The sequence below is a fragment of the Ammodytes marinus genome (assembly GCF_949987685.1).
Source record: "Ammodytes marinus genome assembly, chromosome: 20".
NCBI classification, from domain to species: Eukaryota; Metazoa; Chordata; class Actinopteri; order Uranoscopiformes; family Ammodytidae; genus Ammodytes; species Ammodytes marinus.
Window position 1 is genome coordinate 5181116 of NC_137224.1, and position 18891 is coordinate 5200006.

The window sequence follows — 18891 nt, forward strand, 5'->3', positions numbered from 1 at the left end:
ACGGTCACTCCCCTGTCCTCTCTTTCTGCTCTCCACAGACTGGTGAAAGATGCACTATCACGACCAGCCACCACCCGAGGATCGGTTTTGTGGTCAAGGCTCCCAGACGAAGGTTCTGACTAAGCAAGCGATGGACGGGACCCTTTCATTTCCTCCTCGCCACCATGACGGCCGTAAAGGTTGCAGAAACGGACCACCTGGATCCATGCCAGACGGATCAAGCGGCAGCAACGACAAGACAGCAGCCCACCAGCCTGGACCAGACGACATCAGCGGGAAAAACCAGCCACGACGAGGAAGATGACGCAAGGAGAGCCAGACGACCCCCACCTCCCCCAGCAACGGCTGCCTAACCTGCACCACGGATGCCCCCCTCCCCGGATTCACTCACACTAGTGTGCGCCCTCCATGCTTTCAGACCTGATGGAAATGTCTGCCCCCCCCCCCTCCCCGCTCCACAACCCCCCCCCCCCCCTCCCTACCAACAACCCCAACCCCTCCCACTCCTCCGACTACGCAGCCACCACCCTGATGACTGGATTTGCCATCAGCTCCCCACATCCTCCACAGCTCCCCTATTCCCTACACCCTGGCAGATGACCTTAAGCGAAGGTTTGTCCTTATTTGGATGGCGATGAACTTGATTTTTGCCTCCAGTGGTGGCTTTTGCTGCATGTCCGTGCCTGTCTGCTACCCTTGGGGCTTTTTGAACTTTACAGGCATTCTAGGACTATTTTGCCTTATCGTCTTTTGGGTTCTGCTTTCTTTGTATCTTTGGCCTTAAACTTTTGTTTTGTTTCTTTTACACAGAAATTTGGTTTAATGTTTTCCTCAAACAACGCCTGTCGAGGTTTTTTCCCATTGATCAAGTTTCTGTTTGTGTTATTTTTGGCCAGCGTTGGGTTATGGTTTAGTTTTTTTCCTCTAACTTGCCTTGTGGAGGTTTTATTTCTTTACCATTTTATGGCTGCTATGGTTTCGCTTTTGCCTTTCACATTACTTTGGTTCCTTTTTTTATGCCTTTTTATTTGAGTTTTACTTTTTTCTCAGCATGCCTGTTGGGCGTACAAAAAAAAAAAAAAAAAAAAAAAAAAAAAAAAAAAAAATTGTGGAGTGTGGTAGCAGATTTTGCATATGATATATCTCTAGACTCAGATATTGGAATGCTTACTTAGCCATTGTTTTATATAGACTTATAAGTGTAATTGGATATACTGCATGTTTGTTTGTGACTGAAACTGAGACGTAGATTGCCCAACGACCACTCGGACAGCCACGCCTATGTTTAACTTATTCACAATTACTCCTATTGTCCTATGCCCAAACTCCTCCCATGGTTAAGTAGGTACATTAGAACTGTCTGCCTCTCTACCTGTCTCCCCTTCGAACCATTGTTGGACGCCTCCCCCCCTGGGGGGCAGAGTTTCCTTAAATACATGACGTTTTAAGGAAGAATTCGTCACTTCTTGTAACATACTTACGTGTGTTGGAACCGGTGACCTCTCCGCGGAGAATTCTTGCTATTCTTGATTGAAAATAAACCTGATGCTATACACTATATCACCGTTTGCTTGACTTTTCTTACCACATTATCCCGATGTGAAAAGGTCCTGTCGGTAGCGGTTCATTGCGGGGAGATTTTCATTTGATCTGGAAATGGGACTTGTAGGTCCCGATAAGGCCCAGGTGGGGAGAGATTTGTGGGTATGTGGAATTCACACCAGGGTGTATGTAGCTGGTTGCAGTATCTAGCTCGAGGGATGTTTTTTCAAAAAATGCCCAGAGTAAAAGAATTCCTAGATGAAAGAAAAAGCAGTGAAGGAAGCCATGAAAGCAAAGGGAATTCATGACCCCCCCCCTCCTCTCCCCCCCTCTCCCCTCCCGGAAGCCTTCATCTGATGACTGGGATCAAAACCAGACCACAAACCACAACAGGGTTCACCCCAAAGACCAAAGAGATCCGGGGAGGGAGGTGATATAAGCAAACACAGGAACAACATATGTACATAAGGGATATAGGAGGAAGAAAGGATTTGGATAAAAGAACAACAAAGGAGAAAATTTAATTAAATAAAAAAAACCCATATGACAGAAAACAAAAGGCAGAAAATGAGAGACATAAGGGTGGCTGGCACAACTGATCGATGGAGAGACGGAGAGTGACATCGAGAAAGTCAAAACGTATTGATTAGACTCACTGACTGGGGAAAAGCAGTTTGGCTCAGCGCATAGCAAAAGCCACAAGTCAGACATTCTAGAAATAGTTAGTCATAGATCAGCCCTGACAGTGTCTGCTTAGAGGACTTTAAGGCAAGACACGGCAGGCCAAATGACTAAAGTATAATGCAACAAAATAACAGTTTTTTTTTAATATAAGTTATGACCTGGCAAAGTTTCATTATGCTATCGATAATTAAAAAATTGGACCCTATTCGCCTGCAGTGTCATAAGAATTCAAAAGAGAAAGAAAACTATGCTTTTATGGACCATGGACCACCTAGAAATTCAGTACAAAAGGTACCTTCCAGTGTGGCCTATCACAAAAATACATTTTTGCAAGAGAGCATCTGCCATCGCTGTCTGTTACATAACATGTGCTGAGGCTGTGTGCAGTGGCCTGGAAATCGCAGGTTGGATTTTCTTTCAGAGCGACATTCTCCACAGGTCACTGCCTAGTCTAAAAACTGCTTCACGGCCAACTCTCATCTCTCTCCTGTTGCATTAATGTAGCTGTATCTTATGACCTACATAGGAAAAGGACACCATGTTGACAGTATGTACAGACACAAAATGGACGCCGTATACAGCCCACAATGGAATGCTGAATTCACGAGGAATTCAAAGATATGACAGTGTACTGTACACACACAAACATAGCCAAGTACAAACATATAACAGTGACAAATACAAACTGTATGCAGACAGACAGTGGAACATTTGACACGCACACACATACACACACACACACACACAGACCACACAAGGTAAAGTGATATGAAACAAGAGATGCTACTGCACCTGTGAGTCTGAGATTTCGGAGGGTTTTTCAGTCAGGCTGCTGCTCTCTGCGGGGATCAGGTCGTTGTACTTTGTGCTGACGTCCTCGTCTGAGTAGTGGAGACTGCCTGGACTGGGCCTGGGAGGAGACCTGGATATCGGAAAAGAGATAGCACAATAATTCAGTTGGTTGTTGTCCTTAAGAAAAAGAAGAATTTGGTTGACCCTTACATTGTTTAGGCCTTTGGTCCATGATAACCATTTTATATGAGTTTAAAGAACAATTTACATTTTTTTTCCACAATTTGGGTTAGATTTTTACACATATTTCACATTGAAGTAATTGCTGAAATCTGGCAACATGCTGACATCACAACAAAAAATAAAGATTAACTTTAAAATAATTACCAAACTGTCCAATGTAAATCATCATTGCTTCGATGCAGACTTTCTTTTTCAGCTTTGACCCTTCGTACTTATTGTAAGTTTGCACACAAAGTTTTCAATTGCATTTTAGGATTATGATTGGTTATGACTGGTGTTTACCTGCAAACAAAGTGGTTTTAGATATTCTGCCTAAAGTGCTAGTGGCAAAACATCCTCACATTACAGCTGGGAACCTTTGTTGTTCATCCTCCCCATCACAATGCATGTACTGTCAACAATCAAATAAAGGCAAACTGCCAAGTCATCTTCAACATTTTTAATTGTAGGATTTTCTGCCTGTTTACTGACTGTCTGATCTAAGGACGCCATGTCCCCGACTGACTTTGGCACTGCATGAAAAAAACCGCTGCCTCTTCATTTATTTGGAAGCAGTTTTGCAGCGCAGCAGGAATGCCAATGAAGGACTGCCTGGCACAAAAAGAAAAGTTGAACCAGGCTAAACTTTTGCACTTTTGCAAAACTTTCCTGGTAGAGTTATTTGTAACGTGAAGGCCATACAGTATGTCTACTGTTTAGCTCTTACAATTTCTACTTCCTGGAGTTTACAAAATCTAGTTTCTAACTATTGCATACTGTGAAGATAAGAGTTTATTTTGGCATATGAAAAACACAGAGATCTGTTATTTAGACTGGACTACATTAATCCACCATAACTTCCAGCAAACAGCCCCACAAACACAGGCTCGCCCGCAATCCACTTTTGTTTCATGCCCCATCATGACCCTTTTGTATTGGTGTTGCTAGTCATTTCTATGGTGAGCACAATGAGTTCATACCCCATAAAAACAATCGCCAAACAACGCAAATATCACCTTCTTTAACAAATACAGAAATCATATCAAAGTGGTTTCTAATAAACAAGCCGATTCAGCTGTGCTATGACTCTAGGCCTCCTTCGTTCTCACTAATGTCCTAGACGCCACAGTAAGCGTTTTCCATTAAAGTTACCATGTATCGCTGTCTTGTCTTGTCTGGGTGTGCGGAGTGCAAAGCTTGATGAGAATCATGGGACGCTCATGAGAAGTCCTGCCTGCAGCCAGTCTCTCTCTCTCTCTCTGTCTCTCTCTCTCTCAATGAATAATTCCAACTGATTCCGTTGGACTGTGTGGAATGCCAATGCGCCGGGCCCCTGTGCCTTGCGACTTGTGAATTATACATTGAACTCTCGCCGGTTGCTCGAGGGGGTCATCAAACGAAACTGCAGCCTCGGGCTCTGCTCTGGCAAATGTTATCAGAGAGCCTACACACCGATGATTGCACGGATTAAGCTGTCAAGTGGCATGCGCTGTCGAGTGCCCGATCAAACATGCCATTCATTTGTAAGTTTAGAGAGTGTAAGTGATGGGACTGGGCAAATGGTGGATCTTTCAAGGGAATTTTGGGCTAGACGAGGGGTCGATTAGCGGTGTTAAGTGAACCTAAAAAGCTAAAAAGAAAGAAGGGAGGAGGGAAGAATGAGCGTGGAGAAAGACTTTAAAAAAATACTTTAAAAAAATTCCTAAAATGGCGTGATGTAGACAGGGGTCATTTGAGTAAATATGAAAAAAAAAAAAAAAAAGCTCTTAGGGGCCTGAGCTCCCTTCGTACTTTCCACTGTCCCCACATGTCCTGCTAAACACACACACATCTGTTTCTAGCTGATTGGCGCTGGTTTGGCTGAGACTACCAGCACGCATACTGACTCCTGTTGACTTTCCAGGCAAACGGTGTGTCGGACGCCAGTCGCCGCGAGGAGTGTATCCAGCACACACACACACACACACAGGGCCCGCTTTTTACACATTGAAACCGCATTTGCACACTTCCAAATAAATATATTTTGAAAGTATTTGAAAAATGTTGTGGGGGAAAATTCCAGTACTTTTCACAGGGGGTGGTATTTTGAGCAAGGCGGTGGTGTGGACAAGTCCAATGGAAAACTCCAAAGGGAAAACACATAACAAGCTTTAATTCAATTACACATGATGAGTTATATTAAACTAGATTAGTTCACTTTACTTGAGCGGGGGAGTGAAGCGTGAACATAGAGAGACCTACTGTTATACAGTGAACTACTTTTGCTAATGTGTGAGATATCTGTGTGTGTGTGTGTGTGTGTTCATGTGTATGTTTGAAGATTTCTAGTGTCTCAGTCTATGCAGACATAATATATAACTTATCCGATAACTTACAAAATGGAAACATTTTTATGGTGAAGAATTGAACGCTGCATTGCAATTTGAAGTACCAACTTCTTAGCAAAATAATAATGACCATAATAATAATGTTTATAATCGTATGAAAGTAAATTGAAAACATTTTTTCCATCAAAATTACAACCCAACCTACGAAACATTGCAACAGTGTCTTTAATCACAGCTCTGAATTCCCTATCTGCACTTATTCCCTAAAGGACCCTCCACTGTAACCTTTACCCACTTGCATTGCATTCCTCTGCAGTCCTTGAACCCCCCCCCCAAAAAAAAAAAACCTCCCCTTACAACACAGCCATACAAAGAGCTGAGGCCAATGTGAAGAAATGCTATTGAGAGCCCACTGGGACATTATGATAAACTGCCTGTTTTAAAACATGGAGAAAGCTCAACCCCCCCACCTCCCCCAACACACACACACACACATCACCTCTTCTCCTTGACTCCCATAACACTGCCGAGCGTAAATTATTTATCAGCTCTCTGGCTCGGCTAGAGAAGGGCCCACTTAATCCTCTCATAGTGAAAAAAGAAATCCTTCAATGTTGGGGCTAAGAAAAAGAGAATCTAGGGGTTGGAATAAAATATCTGGACCCCCCCCCCCTGGTCTTTCACTCCTTATTGGGACTTCTCTGTTTCGCTACAGATGTCCTGTGGGGACTCATTAACATGTCTGAAGTGTTCAGGAGCTTTGTCACTCAAGAGGTGTTTAAACCTGTGTAAGGGGCACTTTACACGGCCACGCAAAACGGTGCATACGCAGAAAAATTTCTGCGGTTGCACTATATCATTTACAGGAAAACAGCAAACGCAAACGCAAACGCAGGCATGAACCGCAGATTTTTGAGATCACCTCCGAGGGAGGATTTTTTGGAAAACTTAACGGTTTTGGTTTCCTGTAAACACCGAATCCATTTCCCCTGATAACGCTGACGTCACGGCTCCACCCTCACACATGCGCATTGCGTTTGGATATAAATAGGCATGCGCCGTCTTTGTAGGTCCACGTGTGCCAGTTGGAAAACAACAACAACAATGGCGGATCACCGAGCTGTATTCATTGTGCTCATGGACGTTGTGCTGTTGCTGATGCATTTGTTATCGTGCCACCAATCGCTCCTACAAGCAAATAGGGAAAGAGTTGTGCTCTGCCTGTTTTTCTAGCTAAATAAACGTGTGTCACTTCTATATGCCAGGGACACGGCTCTACATTAAAAAAACACTATCAGCGTGCAGCGGTTAAGTTAGGCTACTGTTCAACAAAAGGAGCATTAAGGCTACGGCTTCACAGTAAAAGCATTTCACTGGCTAAACATTCATAGCATTTCGCTGGACACACGTGAGTTGACTTTTATTTTGAAGTACGCCTAACAGGAAAATATCCGCTCACGAAGCCCCTTCACTATCAGCAAGTCTGCTGTTTTTCCGAGTTCAATGCGGTGAAATAAGAGGACAGAAAGCTTGTCTTTTACAATATTTGTAACCCCAAGCTTACACCAACCGCTTTATGAACGTTAGTGGCATTAATTTTCGGTTACAGTAAGGTTTTATGCATCAAATTGTACCGGAAGAGCTATCTACTAGGCTGTGTCACCGCTGACTATTGGCTTGGCATGGCTGCTACTTCAGCGATTTCGGCCCGTTTCCTCTGAAAACTTTGTGTACGGGTGAAGATGTCAGATAAATTGTGTCTGAACGGGGTTTTTTTTTTTAAACCAAAAACGGGAAAACTCACGTTTTCACCGTGTAAAGTGCCCCTTAATCTACGCTGAATTACTTCACCGAGACCTCCAAACTCCCCAAAACCAGCATGTTGGAAGTGGGCTATTCAAACTATATACGAAAGGATACACAGAGGAATGGATGCTGTATATCCTTTCCCCCCTTTATCACCATAACATCAGTAAAACATGGACTTTATGAATGCTGAAGCTCAACAGAAAATACCATTTTGGACTCCTGTGTGCAGCTGGGAGTGTTTATGCCGTCAGAATGGATTTGGATTGCTAATGTCGAGCAGACACCTTAGGCCCATCTTATAGGTACATCTGATATCTTATTTCTGAGCAGAATAAGCAATGTGCAAGTGTTATGTTCTAACATTAATTTTAAAGTCCCTGTAAACCCAAAGCCACAAAATCCTTCGATGTTATTTGGGGGAGTCAGTTGCATGATAGTAAGCGACCAAAAATATTTAGGCATATTTGTCGATTCAAATTCATTTCAGTTTGATAAACGTTACAGGAATTTGGTTTAGATGAAGCGGGCTATGCTTTGGTTCTTTTTACGTAATAACAATTTTTAACCAATCACGGCAGTTCTCTGCCCGGAGATCTCCATGGTCACGCCCACACAGTCCTATCAGTCTCTAGACGGTAAAAAAGTTTTAATAAAACTACGTTTCATAATATTTATGAACATTTACTTTTAATCAGACTTGTGCAAGTTTATTGAGACGCCCAACTTTAATCAAATATAGATTTTTTTTTTATACAAATTTTAGACCAGGTTTCCAGAGGCTTTTAACATCCTTGCATCTGATAAACAGGCACATCGAGGTAGTTTAAGTAGAGACAGATTAGGTTGTCAGCCACCCCAAAGGGAGCGGCGTGCATTGACTTCCCTGTAATTGTGATTGGATTAAGTGTCATGCATATTGGCCTTTGTGTTAAAAAGTCTGGACAAATGATCTCCGCGCAGAGAAAATCTCTCTCCATGCTAAATCAAATACGTAATTGGCATTTACTAGCGCGGCACAGGCCTAAGCATCAGGATGAATGAGGTGTAGGGATTGAGTAGGCGTTTGATTTTGTGATCCCTGGTATCAGAAGGCGGACATTCATCCCGTCGTTGGTATTCCTAAGGCCCCGAGATCAAGACGTGGCATTCATCTATAATCGGGAAAGGCTCAGGTGTTGGGATTTGGGTTGCACTGCTATGGGGCTGAGGGGAGTTCAAAAGACTGCTGATTCTGAAAGTACATCTGTGCATTCTTTCACTCTCCCGGACTCGCTCTCTCTCTCACACACACACGCACACACACACACAAGCACGTACACACAGACGCGCGCACACACAAACATACACACAGCCCCGAGAAATAATAGGAAGCCGCCTGGAAGCTCCTCAAAGACCTGCAACTCAGCTTTGATCTGTCCTCAAGGCCACGCTCGCAGGCACACATACAAATGCAATGTGCACACACACACACACACACACACACACACACACACACACACACACACACACACACACACACACACACACTCTCATACATAAAACAATGTACTTTTCAAAATGTGGACACGAAGACTAATACACACGTAGAGCCAGGGCTAATTCCATTTCGGGCAAAAACATCAGAGTGCACCTGTGTCATCCAAATTCCACCACTCGGTCGGTAACACCACAGTATCCTTTATCCACTGACTCAAACTTTTCAACAACCTGTCTGCAGCTATTTCAAAGTAAAGTTGGACCAAACATTGTACTCATAACCTTGGTCGCTTAAGTGTTCTTAGCACAGGTGTTAGTCAGAGTGATTGGCTTTAAAGTAACACTATCAAGATGTTCAGCATGCTACACGTGAAATACAGAAGCTCATTAAAAGTGAATTCGCACTAAGTCAGTTGATATGCTGCTGCTTGGATGGTGAAATGTTCTTCAAATCCAAGATGTCAGAATGGAAAAAAAAAATTCACAGAGATTGTTGTAAACATTGTCAGGCGTGAGGCTAAGTTTCATCAGATAACCCAATTATTTCACCATATGGGTATTTAATCTTCCCTTTTTTAATTACGCTTCTAGTTTAAATATCATCTGCAATTACGAATTTATTCAAGTGTAAAAAAAGCTGTTGTGTGCTTTGTGTGTGGATATGTGTGTGTGTGTGTGTGTGTGTGTGTGTGTGTGTGTGTGGATGTGTGTGTGTGTGTGTGTGTGTGTGTGGATATGTGTGTGTGTGTGTGTGTCTGGATGACCGACCTGGTGTAGACGCCATTCTTGCGACAGAAGGAGTTTTTCACAGACAGCCGGCGGTTGTTGAGCTCCAGTGCGGGGAAGCGTCCCTCGTCCAGGCTCACCATGTCTCCGTGGGTGAGAGCGTTGCAGTTGGAGTTGTTACCTGGACACACGTACAGAGACACTGTGTCACCACAGGCAAGACAGACAGCCATTGTTAGTGTCTGCGTGGGAGGAAGTGAATGAGCAATGACTTTGATTAAGTGAGTGAGTGAGTGGGTGGATGGCAGAAGTAGCAATTCAGAGACAACTGGTAAATTTGAACATGGATGGATGGATAAAAATAATGAACGAGTCAGTTGTAGAGATGTTCCTATGTCTTTTGGTGCATGTGCTCAAGTCCCAAGTCTTGATAAGGTGATTCTATTTCAAGTGATTGAAGGTGTATAATGCTGACCATTAAAATAAGATAGCGTTTGGTCATTGTCCCTTAAAATCTGTGGCTAGTGTTAATAGCATAGCTCTAAAAACACAGGGTAAAATATATTTGTGAGCAGGCAGGTGCTGTTTTTTAATATTTTTTATATTATAATTAGATATACCTTGAGACTCAACTGTTTTTTTCCCCAACTTTACAGTTATTAAGTCAAAATAAAGCCTTAGGCAGTCATTTTAGTGGCTTAAAGTATTGGTTAATCATTCTAGGAAATGTTTATTTGTTTTTCTTTCTTAGAAGAAAAGATAAAACCCTTAAATATGTAGCTCCATGGAGCCAACAGCTTATCATAATGACATAGAAACAGAAGACAGAACTAGACTTTGTGTGTGAATTAGGGAGGTTTTTAGAGATGGTGGTATTCTTGGATTTGTGTTGCCTTTCGGACTGAACGAGGCCAGCTGCTGACGTCCTTATCTTTATCTTAGCAAGACAAGGAAATCAATCTATTTCCCAAGACATTGGACTATACTGTAAGGTTTGACTCAACTCCAACTCTCCAAGGCTCTAGTCTTATGTCTACAGCTTTGTTTCCAATACTGCATGCCTTTATAAAAACAAGAATACACTGATAAAGAAGGGCACATTCACATAATGATCAATATCGGACGGAATTATAACATATTTTATGAATTTGAAGATTTCAAATAAACCACAGAAATGGACCGTAATGGAAAACTAGATGGGACAGATACCACATGGTTCATGGTACATTTAGAACTTAAGATTGACCGATATATCATTATATGCTGACAACAATCTAGTCTTTGCATACCATAATTTACAGCTAATACAGAATATTAAACACAAAATGGAGAAATGTCATGTGAAGAAACTTCCTTTCGAATGTAACAAAAGAGATTCATGGGGACAGAATGAAAAATGTATATTAAAATTCATAGGATCCCATCTACAACATACTCCAGAACATGATAAATGAGTGTGCCTCTGTGTTAACACAGTCTGTGGCTACATGGGGGCAATAACAATATTTCGCTTCGCCTCTAAATGTCCCTCATGTCCAATAACAACAGCCTAGAATGTAAACAGAGAGTGACAGATTTGCCACGCTGCCCTACAGTAGAATAATGTTTGGATGGGGGGGCTGCTACTTGACATGTTACAGGTTTTTAAAAAAACCTTGAAGTCATCCTTATACTAACGGTAGAACACAGCAAGACAGGACCTCCGTGGTTGCACCCGAGGCTACTTGAGGTCAATTGCTGGTTACGCAAACACACACACACGCAGAAAAAAGAAACACACACACGGCTTTGGACACCAGTAGCTTGGGCCAGATTCCTAGAGGGGAGAATATGAAAGCTTTTGAGAGAGTGTCTTTGTGTGGATAGTGAGAAGGAACCTCTTGTTTTCTCTCTGTCAGTCAGAAAGATGGGCAGTGACCCACAGGGACCCCCCCACTCCCTCCCGTGCCTGGCAGCTAAACAGCCATGGCAAGAAGTGCTGAGCGGAGGGAAATACCCGCTGATGTCCGAGCTACACTGAATGGACAAGTAGGCCCCCCCCGCCACCCCAACCCCGCTCCGGATTGGCCTATGATTATTTCCCTTCTGTGTCGGTTTTGTTCTCCATGCCACTCACACAGTCAATTACGTGATTCATTCAAAAATAAGAATAACAGTTCTCCAAAACAATGTGATCTCTTTTTCACCGCTTAGTATTTGAAAAATCGAAACACCTTGAATTCCTTTATGAAAAGTGTTATTCTTTTATAACAAAAGAGTGAAGTCATTAGGCTCTCCACTCCACTGTGTTAGAAGCGAGGTACGAGGCTTCTACAATAGCACAATGCTCCATTTAAAGGTAGCCGCCTATTATGCAAAATGCTCTTTTTCATGATTAGGCCTATTCAACATTAATACGAGTCCCTGGTGTGACAAAAGACTCCCAAAGTATGAGAAAAACAACCCTCTTTTTTCCTCTCCACCTTTCTGAAAACGTGTGTTCAAAAACCCCATTCAGATTTATTTCGCCTTATGACCTCATAAGGGGAGAGGCCATGCACCCCCATCACCAACCTAACTTAGCACTACCTCCACCTGGGACAGCCACACCCCAGATACCCAATCAGAGCAGATTGGGCTTTTTGGAAGGCGGGGCTTAAAGAGACGGGATCAAAAACAGAGCCTTTCAGACGGAGGATGAGAAGAGGAGATTCAGCAACACACTGTGAGAAATACGTTTTTTTGGACACCACACCATGAGAACTGTTTCTAGTAAAAACCTAAAATAACAACGTTGAACCTGAAAATGTGCATAATATGTCACCTTTAATATTCATGTTATGTGTTTTTCTTCTGTATATACTGGATGTATGTATGATTGATATGAGCACTCACCTGATTCAGACTTCTTGGCGTACTTCTTGCTCTGTCCTCTGATTATGAGGATGAAAACAAGCAGCAGGATGAAGATGAGCCCCACTAAAGCCACCACGACCAGGAACCACCACTCCTCGTAGAAAGGCGCCACTTTTTGGGCTGGACAAAAAAAACGAGAGAAAATTGCAATTCACTGTTGTTAAAAACGACTGGCCATATGTCTGTGTTATCGGAACAACCTCAGGGAATTCAATTTGATTTAGAAAATGAATAGTTATTCATCTTAAACTATCGACAAATTCTTCAAAGCTCACCGGATATAGAAGGAGAAGGCAGACTCGGGGAGCCGTATCCGTAGTCGTTCACTCCGATCACCCTGAAGTCGTAGCTGACCCCTTGCTTCAGGATGTCCATGTTGAACGTGTGTGATGTCACTTCCTTGGGGATGTCCTTGATTAGGATATCCCACAATCCCTCATCTGCAATGGAGTTCAAGTGTGGGTGTAAGTATGAGTCGGAAACTTACTAAACTTCTAAAACACTTGATCAATGTCAATACTATAATCTCTGTTAACAGGTTGTTTTTCTTTGTTTTGATACACGGCACAGAGTTCTGGCTTGACAACTCGCCGGGGGTAATTCATAATACCTACAAATATTACACAATCCATCAATTTCACTGCTATACCGTTAATTTTACAGCAAAACAAATCTGCATCATAAACAGTGTGGCGGCCATATTTCATATTAAGCAATGTGAGAGGGGCGTGCTTGCTGCTTGCTTTTGGAAAATCTTGCCAGACACAAATATATCACACATTGCTGCCTGTAAACATCAACGTTAAGTTTGACTCTTTTAATGGAGGTTACACAAACATAAACAGGCACAGAGAGTTCTTCTTTCACGTTGCCCAACTTCGGGAAAAAAAGTTAGAGAAGAGCTAATGTAATTTGATTTGAACACAAAAACAAGTCGTCAAGTTATATGACACTTCAGAGAGAGTTATGGCCCCTTGGCATATGGATAAGAGCAACAGAGGGGGATGGGGCTGGTTTGACCATCTTCATTGCTGCCTAGGCATTAACCCACACTATATATCATCAACAGTGCTGTTACCCTATCCGACTTAACAATCTAGCACTAAGCACTGGCCCCTCAATATTCACTCAAAAGTGCTGAAACACACCCCATACCTACCATCCATCACCATCTTAGCCCTGACATGGCCTGTCAATCACGTCTGAAACCGGATACAAATTGTCTCAACAGTAGTGCCCACGATCAATAACCCATTAAAATACCAGTGACACAGACACCGGGCTAGCAGATGTTGACACTTTAGACCACTTTCCTTAATCAAACCATCAATTTTGGGCGAATCAGAAGGCGAGGTTTCCAAAATACACCAATAAAGTGGTGATTATTTGGATATGTCTATATAAAGCTGAGGCACCACACCTGAAGGCCTGGCCTCGATGACGTAGCGTGTGATGGGAGCGCGTCCAGGGTCTCCACTGGTCCAGTGGATGGTGAGGGCAGAACCATAGCGGGTTATAAAGGGCTCTCCAGGAGGGCCGGGTGCTCCTGAGGAAGAATGATAAGAATATGTGTTAAGGCGAGACACTGCTGGTGAATAGGGTAACATTTTTAACTTCTTCATGAAACTTTGTCAGATGATTAAAAAAAAACTTTGTATTTTTATATTACAATGTTTTCAGAAATTTGCAAATTTGCCAATATCTAACTAATGTGAATCCATTCAAAGACTAAACATCTAGATGTTGGATAGAGCCAGAGCTAAAATCTTTATTTCAATTTTTCCAAAGATATAACTGTCCACGGTTTTTACAGAACAGAATTTGGATACAGCCTTTTTTTATCATTTAATTAATCAAAAACTACTGTGGACACGTCTTAAAAGTGCACTTTCTGCATTTTTTTAAATGTATCATGATAAATCAGACACTTAACTACATATGAACACATCCTGCTGTATAACCTTGAGAATCGTGCTAGAAATGATTATGGAACGTTTAATTGATGTAAGTGCTTTAGAAATGACAATTTTTGCTTCAGAGTTTAAAAAATAAATACATTTTGAGATGACAGCCGTTAAAGCAAACAGACAAGGTAGAGTCAAATAAAGACCAACATATTCAATGTTGGCCTTTTCCTTATAACATATGAAAGAACTCATAGCAAAAATAACCAAAAAACACCCTACCTTCTCCTGGTCCGGTGGTGATGTTAGCCTCTATCTCAGGCCCGTAGATGAAGGTCTTGGCTCGGATGCGGAAGGTGTAGGTGATGCCTTCAGACAGGTCCTTGAGTTTGAGCCAGAGAGGCCCGCTCCCCTTCACGTCCACCGTCACTGTCTTACTGACGCCTGGGGGGGAGGGGGAGTCAAGACAGTCGGCACACGCCACTGAGGACTCTGGACAGACAAACCACATTTAGAGCAGGTCTGACACGGGGGCCAGGCAATGAGGAGGCACACACTCAAGACACACACATGCAAAAAAATGGAATTAGTAGTGGCAAATATGTATTTTTTTGATGCATTTTGGACAGCTTGTATGTCATTGGGACCTTTAATTGTTGCAATGACTTACAGTATAAGCTTTCATATACAAGCTGTTAAACATTCAAGCTGTTGAGGTCGAAGTGATGATTTAGCTTAAAGCCCAAGAAAATTGCACACCACAAGATGTTGAACAGTTAGGGTCAAATTTATCTTAAAAAATAATTTAATTCATACTATTATATCTTGTAGTGTGCACAGAGCTTTTATAGAAGCCAGCAGCCGTGTGTAATTAGTAAGAATGAGCGCTTACCTTCTACCGGTGTGCAGGGTTCATAGACCAGACGGAATCCCTCAATGATGCCATTAGGGAAGGTTGGCTCGCCCCAGGACACATTGACAGAGGTGGTGGTCAGCTCACTGAAGTGGATGAAGCTGGGAGCACTGGGAGCTGCAACATACACACAGGTCAAGGGTCAAAGGTTGCATGGGTAATAGTCAAATGACTAAGTATGCATAAGTAGATCTTTTTACTTTGTTTTCAAGTGACACATCTTTGGACATATGGCGGTATAAATGTGTGCATATGCGTGTGGGCAGTGACACAAACTAAAATGTGTCTGTTTGTGACTTGGAAGGCTCATTAAAGAGTTTAGCGATGCCCAAAAGAATAGATGTGAAACACATCAGGGAACTGGCTTTAGGCTTTTTCAACACAGCACACTTTTTAAGGTCCTCCCATATGCGCAGACAACATACTATCTGCAGTATGATCAGCCCCATGTAGAGGCTATGACTTTCTTTGTTGCAGTTAATTCTTGCTCTTCTGCTTTTTCCTCAACATTGGAAAAGTGTTTGAAAAAGGGATCTCTTAGCAAAGTCTACGCCTGCAGGTCTAAACTGCTGCTGCGGTAACTTCTCTAACTGCAGATCAAGAACCACAGCTTTAGAAAACATGTCGAGCAGCAGTGGAGACGCTTGCCAAAGACAAAGGCCCTTTGTCTACCGGTAAAGATGGGATAACTATCTCCACATCTCCCCCCTCCTCCTTACACTTCCAGCCTGTCATCTGTTTCCTTGTCTCACCACAGTGACCCATGAGGGAAATCAAGTAGAGAGACCAACATCTTCTTTGACTTACTGGGTTGAATCATAATATTTAAAGGTGGAATCAGCCATTCTCCACAGCCTAGGCTCTGTAAACTGGTATGTTAACAAAGGGGGCCCACCGTAGTATAGGCACATTTCAGTTTACAGAGCCTAGGCTGTGTAGTAACACTGGATTCCCCCCAGCGAGCACACAGTATTTACAGGTAGCGAATCGTGAGGAGATATTCACTGATTTTGACAATAAGTTTTCTCCAGAATCTCTGACTGCACCTTTAAGGTAGCAAATGTGTGTTCAAAAGAAAGATGGACAAACTAAAAGAAAGTGAAAGGACACAAAAAAATTAAAAGATAGATAGATAGATAGATAGATAGATAGATAGATAGATAGATAGATAGATAGATAGATAGATAGATAGATAGATAGATAGATAGATAGATAGATAGATAGATAGATAGATAGATAGATAGATAGATAGATAGATAGATAGATAGATAGATAGGGAGAGAGAGAAAGAGAAAGTAATAAGGAAAGAAAGTGGGGCATTTTGGCAGACTGGTGTGGATGCTGTGTAGACATGGCGTGCCTCTAGACAGCAGAGCTTGCTTTGAATTTTTCCTTGCCATCTACTTCTCTCAGACAAAACAGGAGATTCAGCAAATGAGTTGGGAGTGGGGCTTGCTGATTAGGAACGTATGCTCAGTGTGTGCTTGGGCTAACATCGTTTGGCATGCTGACAGGAGCCATTAGCATCACCCTCACAACAAATTCTTTCCTCATGGTTGACTTATCTAACTTTTTCAGTGAAAAAAAACTCTGAGGCTTCTCCAAACTAAAAATCAGCAACACCAGGGGCCCATAAATGTGACAAATGAGTAAACATGGCCGTGCATATTCTAATTTTCAGCTTTAGTCTTTCCCCCGTTAGCTCATTTGTCCTCCGCTTGTCGTCTTTCCTCTCACTACCTCTCCATCATGCGGTCATTCTTTACAAACAGAGATGTTTGTTTTCCCATATTGCTTGATTAGCAGTAGCTCTGACAGCGGCACACTCATTCATGGAGAATGACACATTTGCATATTCATTGGTATATCTGGTAGTAAGATCAGGGTTGCCAGATCTCGCAAGAGAAACAAGCAACCAGGCCTATAGAAACAAGCTTCAAAAGAAGAAAATTTCTCCGACAATTGCAAATAGCCTAAACACAATACATCCATGTTACCCTACACATCCTACAGTAAAGTTCATCATCTCCATTTCTACACTGAAATTAAGGGAATTGTATTGCATCATCTTCACATTCTCAATCAAGAAATCATAATTATTTTTATGTAAATACTTTATCCTCCTGTATCATATTCATTGTATGAAGGGATACATACGAAGACTCCTTTGTTTGGATTTAATGTAGAATTTTTTTTTTCTTATCACTTGAAAGTAGATTTACCTAGTCAAATGACAAGAAATAAAGCCTTTTTTTAATTCATGGGCAGCAAGCACAAATAAGCGACCACACCCTAGAAACAAATAACCACATCCCACTTCAGCCAATATTTGTGAGTGACTTTACAAAAAGAAACATGCTCAAAGTCACTTATAAAAAGCAGACATGGCAACCGCTGAGTAAGCCCTACCTGCTTGCTGCGTGCGGCCCCTGGTGGGCGGGCTGCGGGGCCCGTCCCCGGCTGCGTTGAAGAGGGCCACGCTGATCATGTAGGTGGTGTAGCCCGTCAGGTTCTTCAGCTTCACCCCTCCTTCAGGCATAAACAGAGTGCGCAGACGCTCTGTCTCATTCTTACGCTGGAACTCCCAAAAGTAGACCTTGGAATAAAAAGGGAGCATAAATAAATATTAATGTATGCTGCCTATTGCCTACAAATACTGTTTGGGGAAAAAAGAGCTTTATTTCTCCTGCTGCAATAAAACTAGTTCCCATTTCAAAATCCCCCTTCAGGGAAAGCAATTTCATTTTGTATTCCCAGTAAATGTTTTCTCAAGTAATAGACTAAATTCTTCACAGAAAGCCCCGGCGGGAAAAAAAAGAGTGTGTTAGCTAAAAAGTGTGTAAAAATGTGCATTTAATGGTGATTAACATGGAATATATGAGGTCTCTGGTGAAGCAAGACAGACGTATTTAAACGTTTATGTAACAATGGAAACACAAGGCAATGTTATGGCCTCATTGAGAGAAGTAAGGCCTTAAAAACTGTTGCTCCTGGGCCCAATATAGTGCTTGATAAAGTGTTTGAATCTGACCTTGTAGCCCTGGATGTCTCCGTTCTGTGCGTCCACAGGGGGAGGCTCCCATGTCACATCCAGCTGGGTGGCTGTTGCAGACTGGATGCCCACATTCTGAGGTGGGGCTGTGGGCACTGTAAAAAGGCATCACACAAATTAACCACAGAACAGAAAATACTTATATTTTTTTCTGCATTGCAAATTTTTGTTTAAGCTTCTAGCACCACGGCTGTATAATCACAGTATGTTGATTGGAAGCATTAAAGCAGAAAACCCCAACTTACACAGAACAGGTCTGGGGTTTAGAAAAAAGCCCACATTACACCTGACATATTCTAACACACAGGTTCTTTGGATAGGCTCCCTAATCAACTTGCATGGAGGTTGGTCAAATAACTTTGCATTTGAGATTATGTTGATTGAAGTCAATGCGTGCGTACCTGCTTCTCCCACAAACACCTCCTGTGGCGTGCTGGCTGGGCCCTCGCCCACAGCGTTGTATACACTCATGCGTATCTCGTAGCGCTTGTGTTTGCTTAGCTCTGCGGCAGGGGCAAAACAACCAGGGACATAGAGTTAGCAATTGAA

At 42.4% G+C, this 18891-nt stretch overlaps 1 protein-coding gene across 4 annotated transcripts in view; it reads right to left on the reverse strand.

Annotated features, from left to right (window-relative positions):
- sdk2b (sidekick cell adhesion molecule 2b) overlaps positions 1-18891 on the reverse strand; it is a 264898-nt gene that overhangs the window by 13243 nt on the left and 232764 nt on the right. For 2 of the 4 annotated variants that reach the window (XM_080049326.1, XM_080049324.1), the window contains exons 35-44: positions 18744-18845; positions 18322-18437; positions 17700-17886; positions 15270-15407; positions 14660-14869; positions 13894-14019; positions 12749-12913; positions 12453-12593; positions 9621-9759; positions 3019-3148 (exon numbers count right to left, since the gene is read on the reverse strand). In XM_080049326.1, coding sequence (XP_079905452.1) covers positions 3019-3148; positions 9621-9759; positions 12453-12593; positions 12749-12913; positions 13894-14019; positions 14660-14869; positions 15270-15407; positions 17700-17886; positions 18322-18437; positions 18744-18845 — 1454 coding nt within the window. Of the gene's footprint in view, positions 1-3018; positions 3149-9620; positions 9781-12452; positions 12594-12748; positions 12914-13893; positions 14020-14659; positions 14870-15269; positions 15408-17699; positions 17887-18321; positions 18438-18743; positions 18846-18891 lie in introns of all 4 variants that reach the window. The other 2 variants (XM_080049325.1, XM_080049323.1) reach the window with 1 other exon arrangement.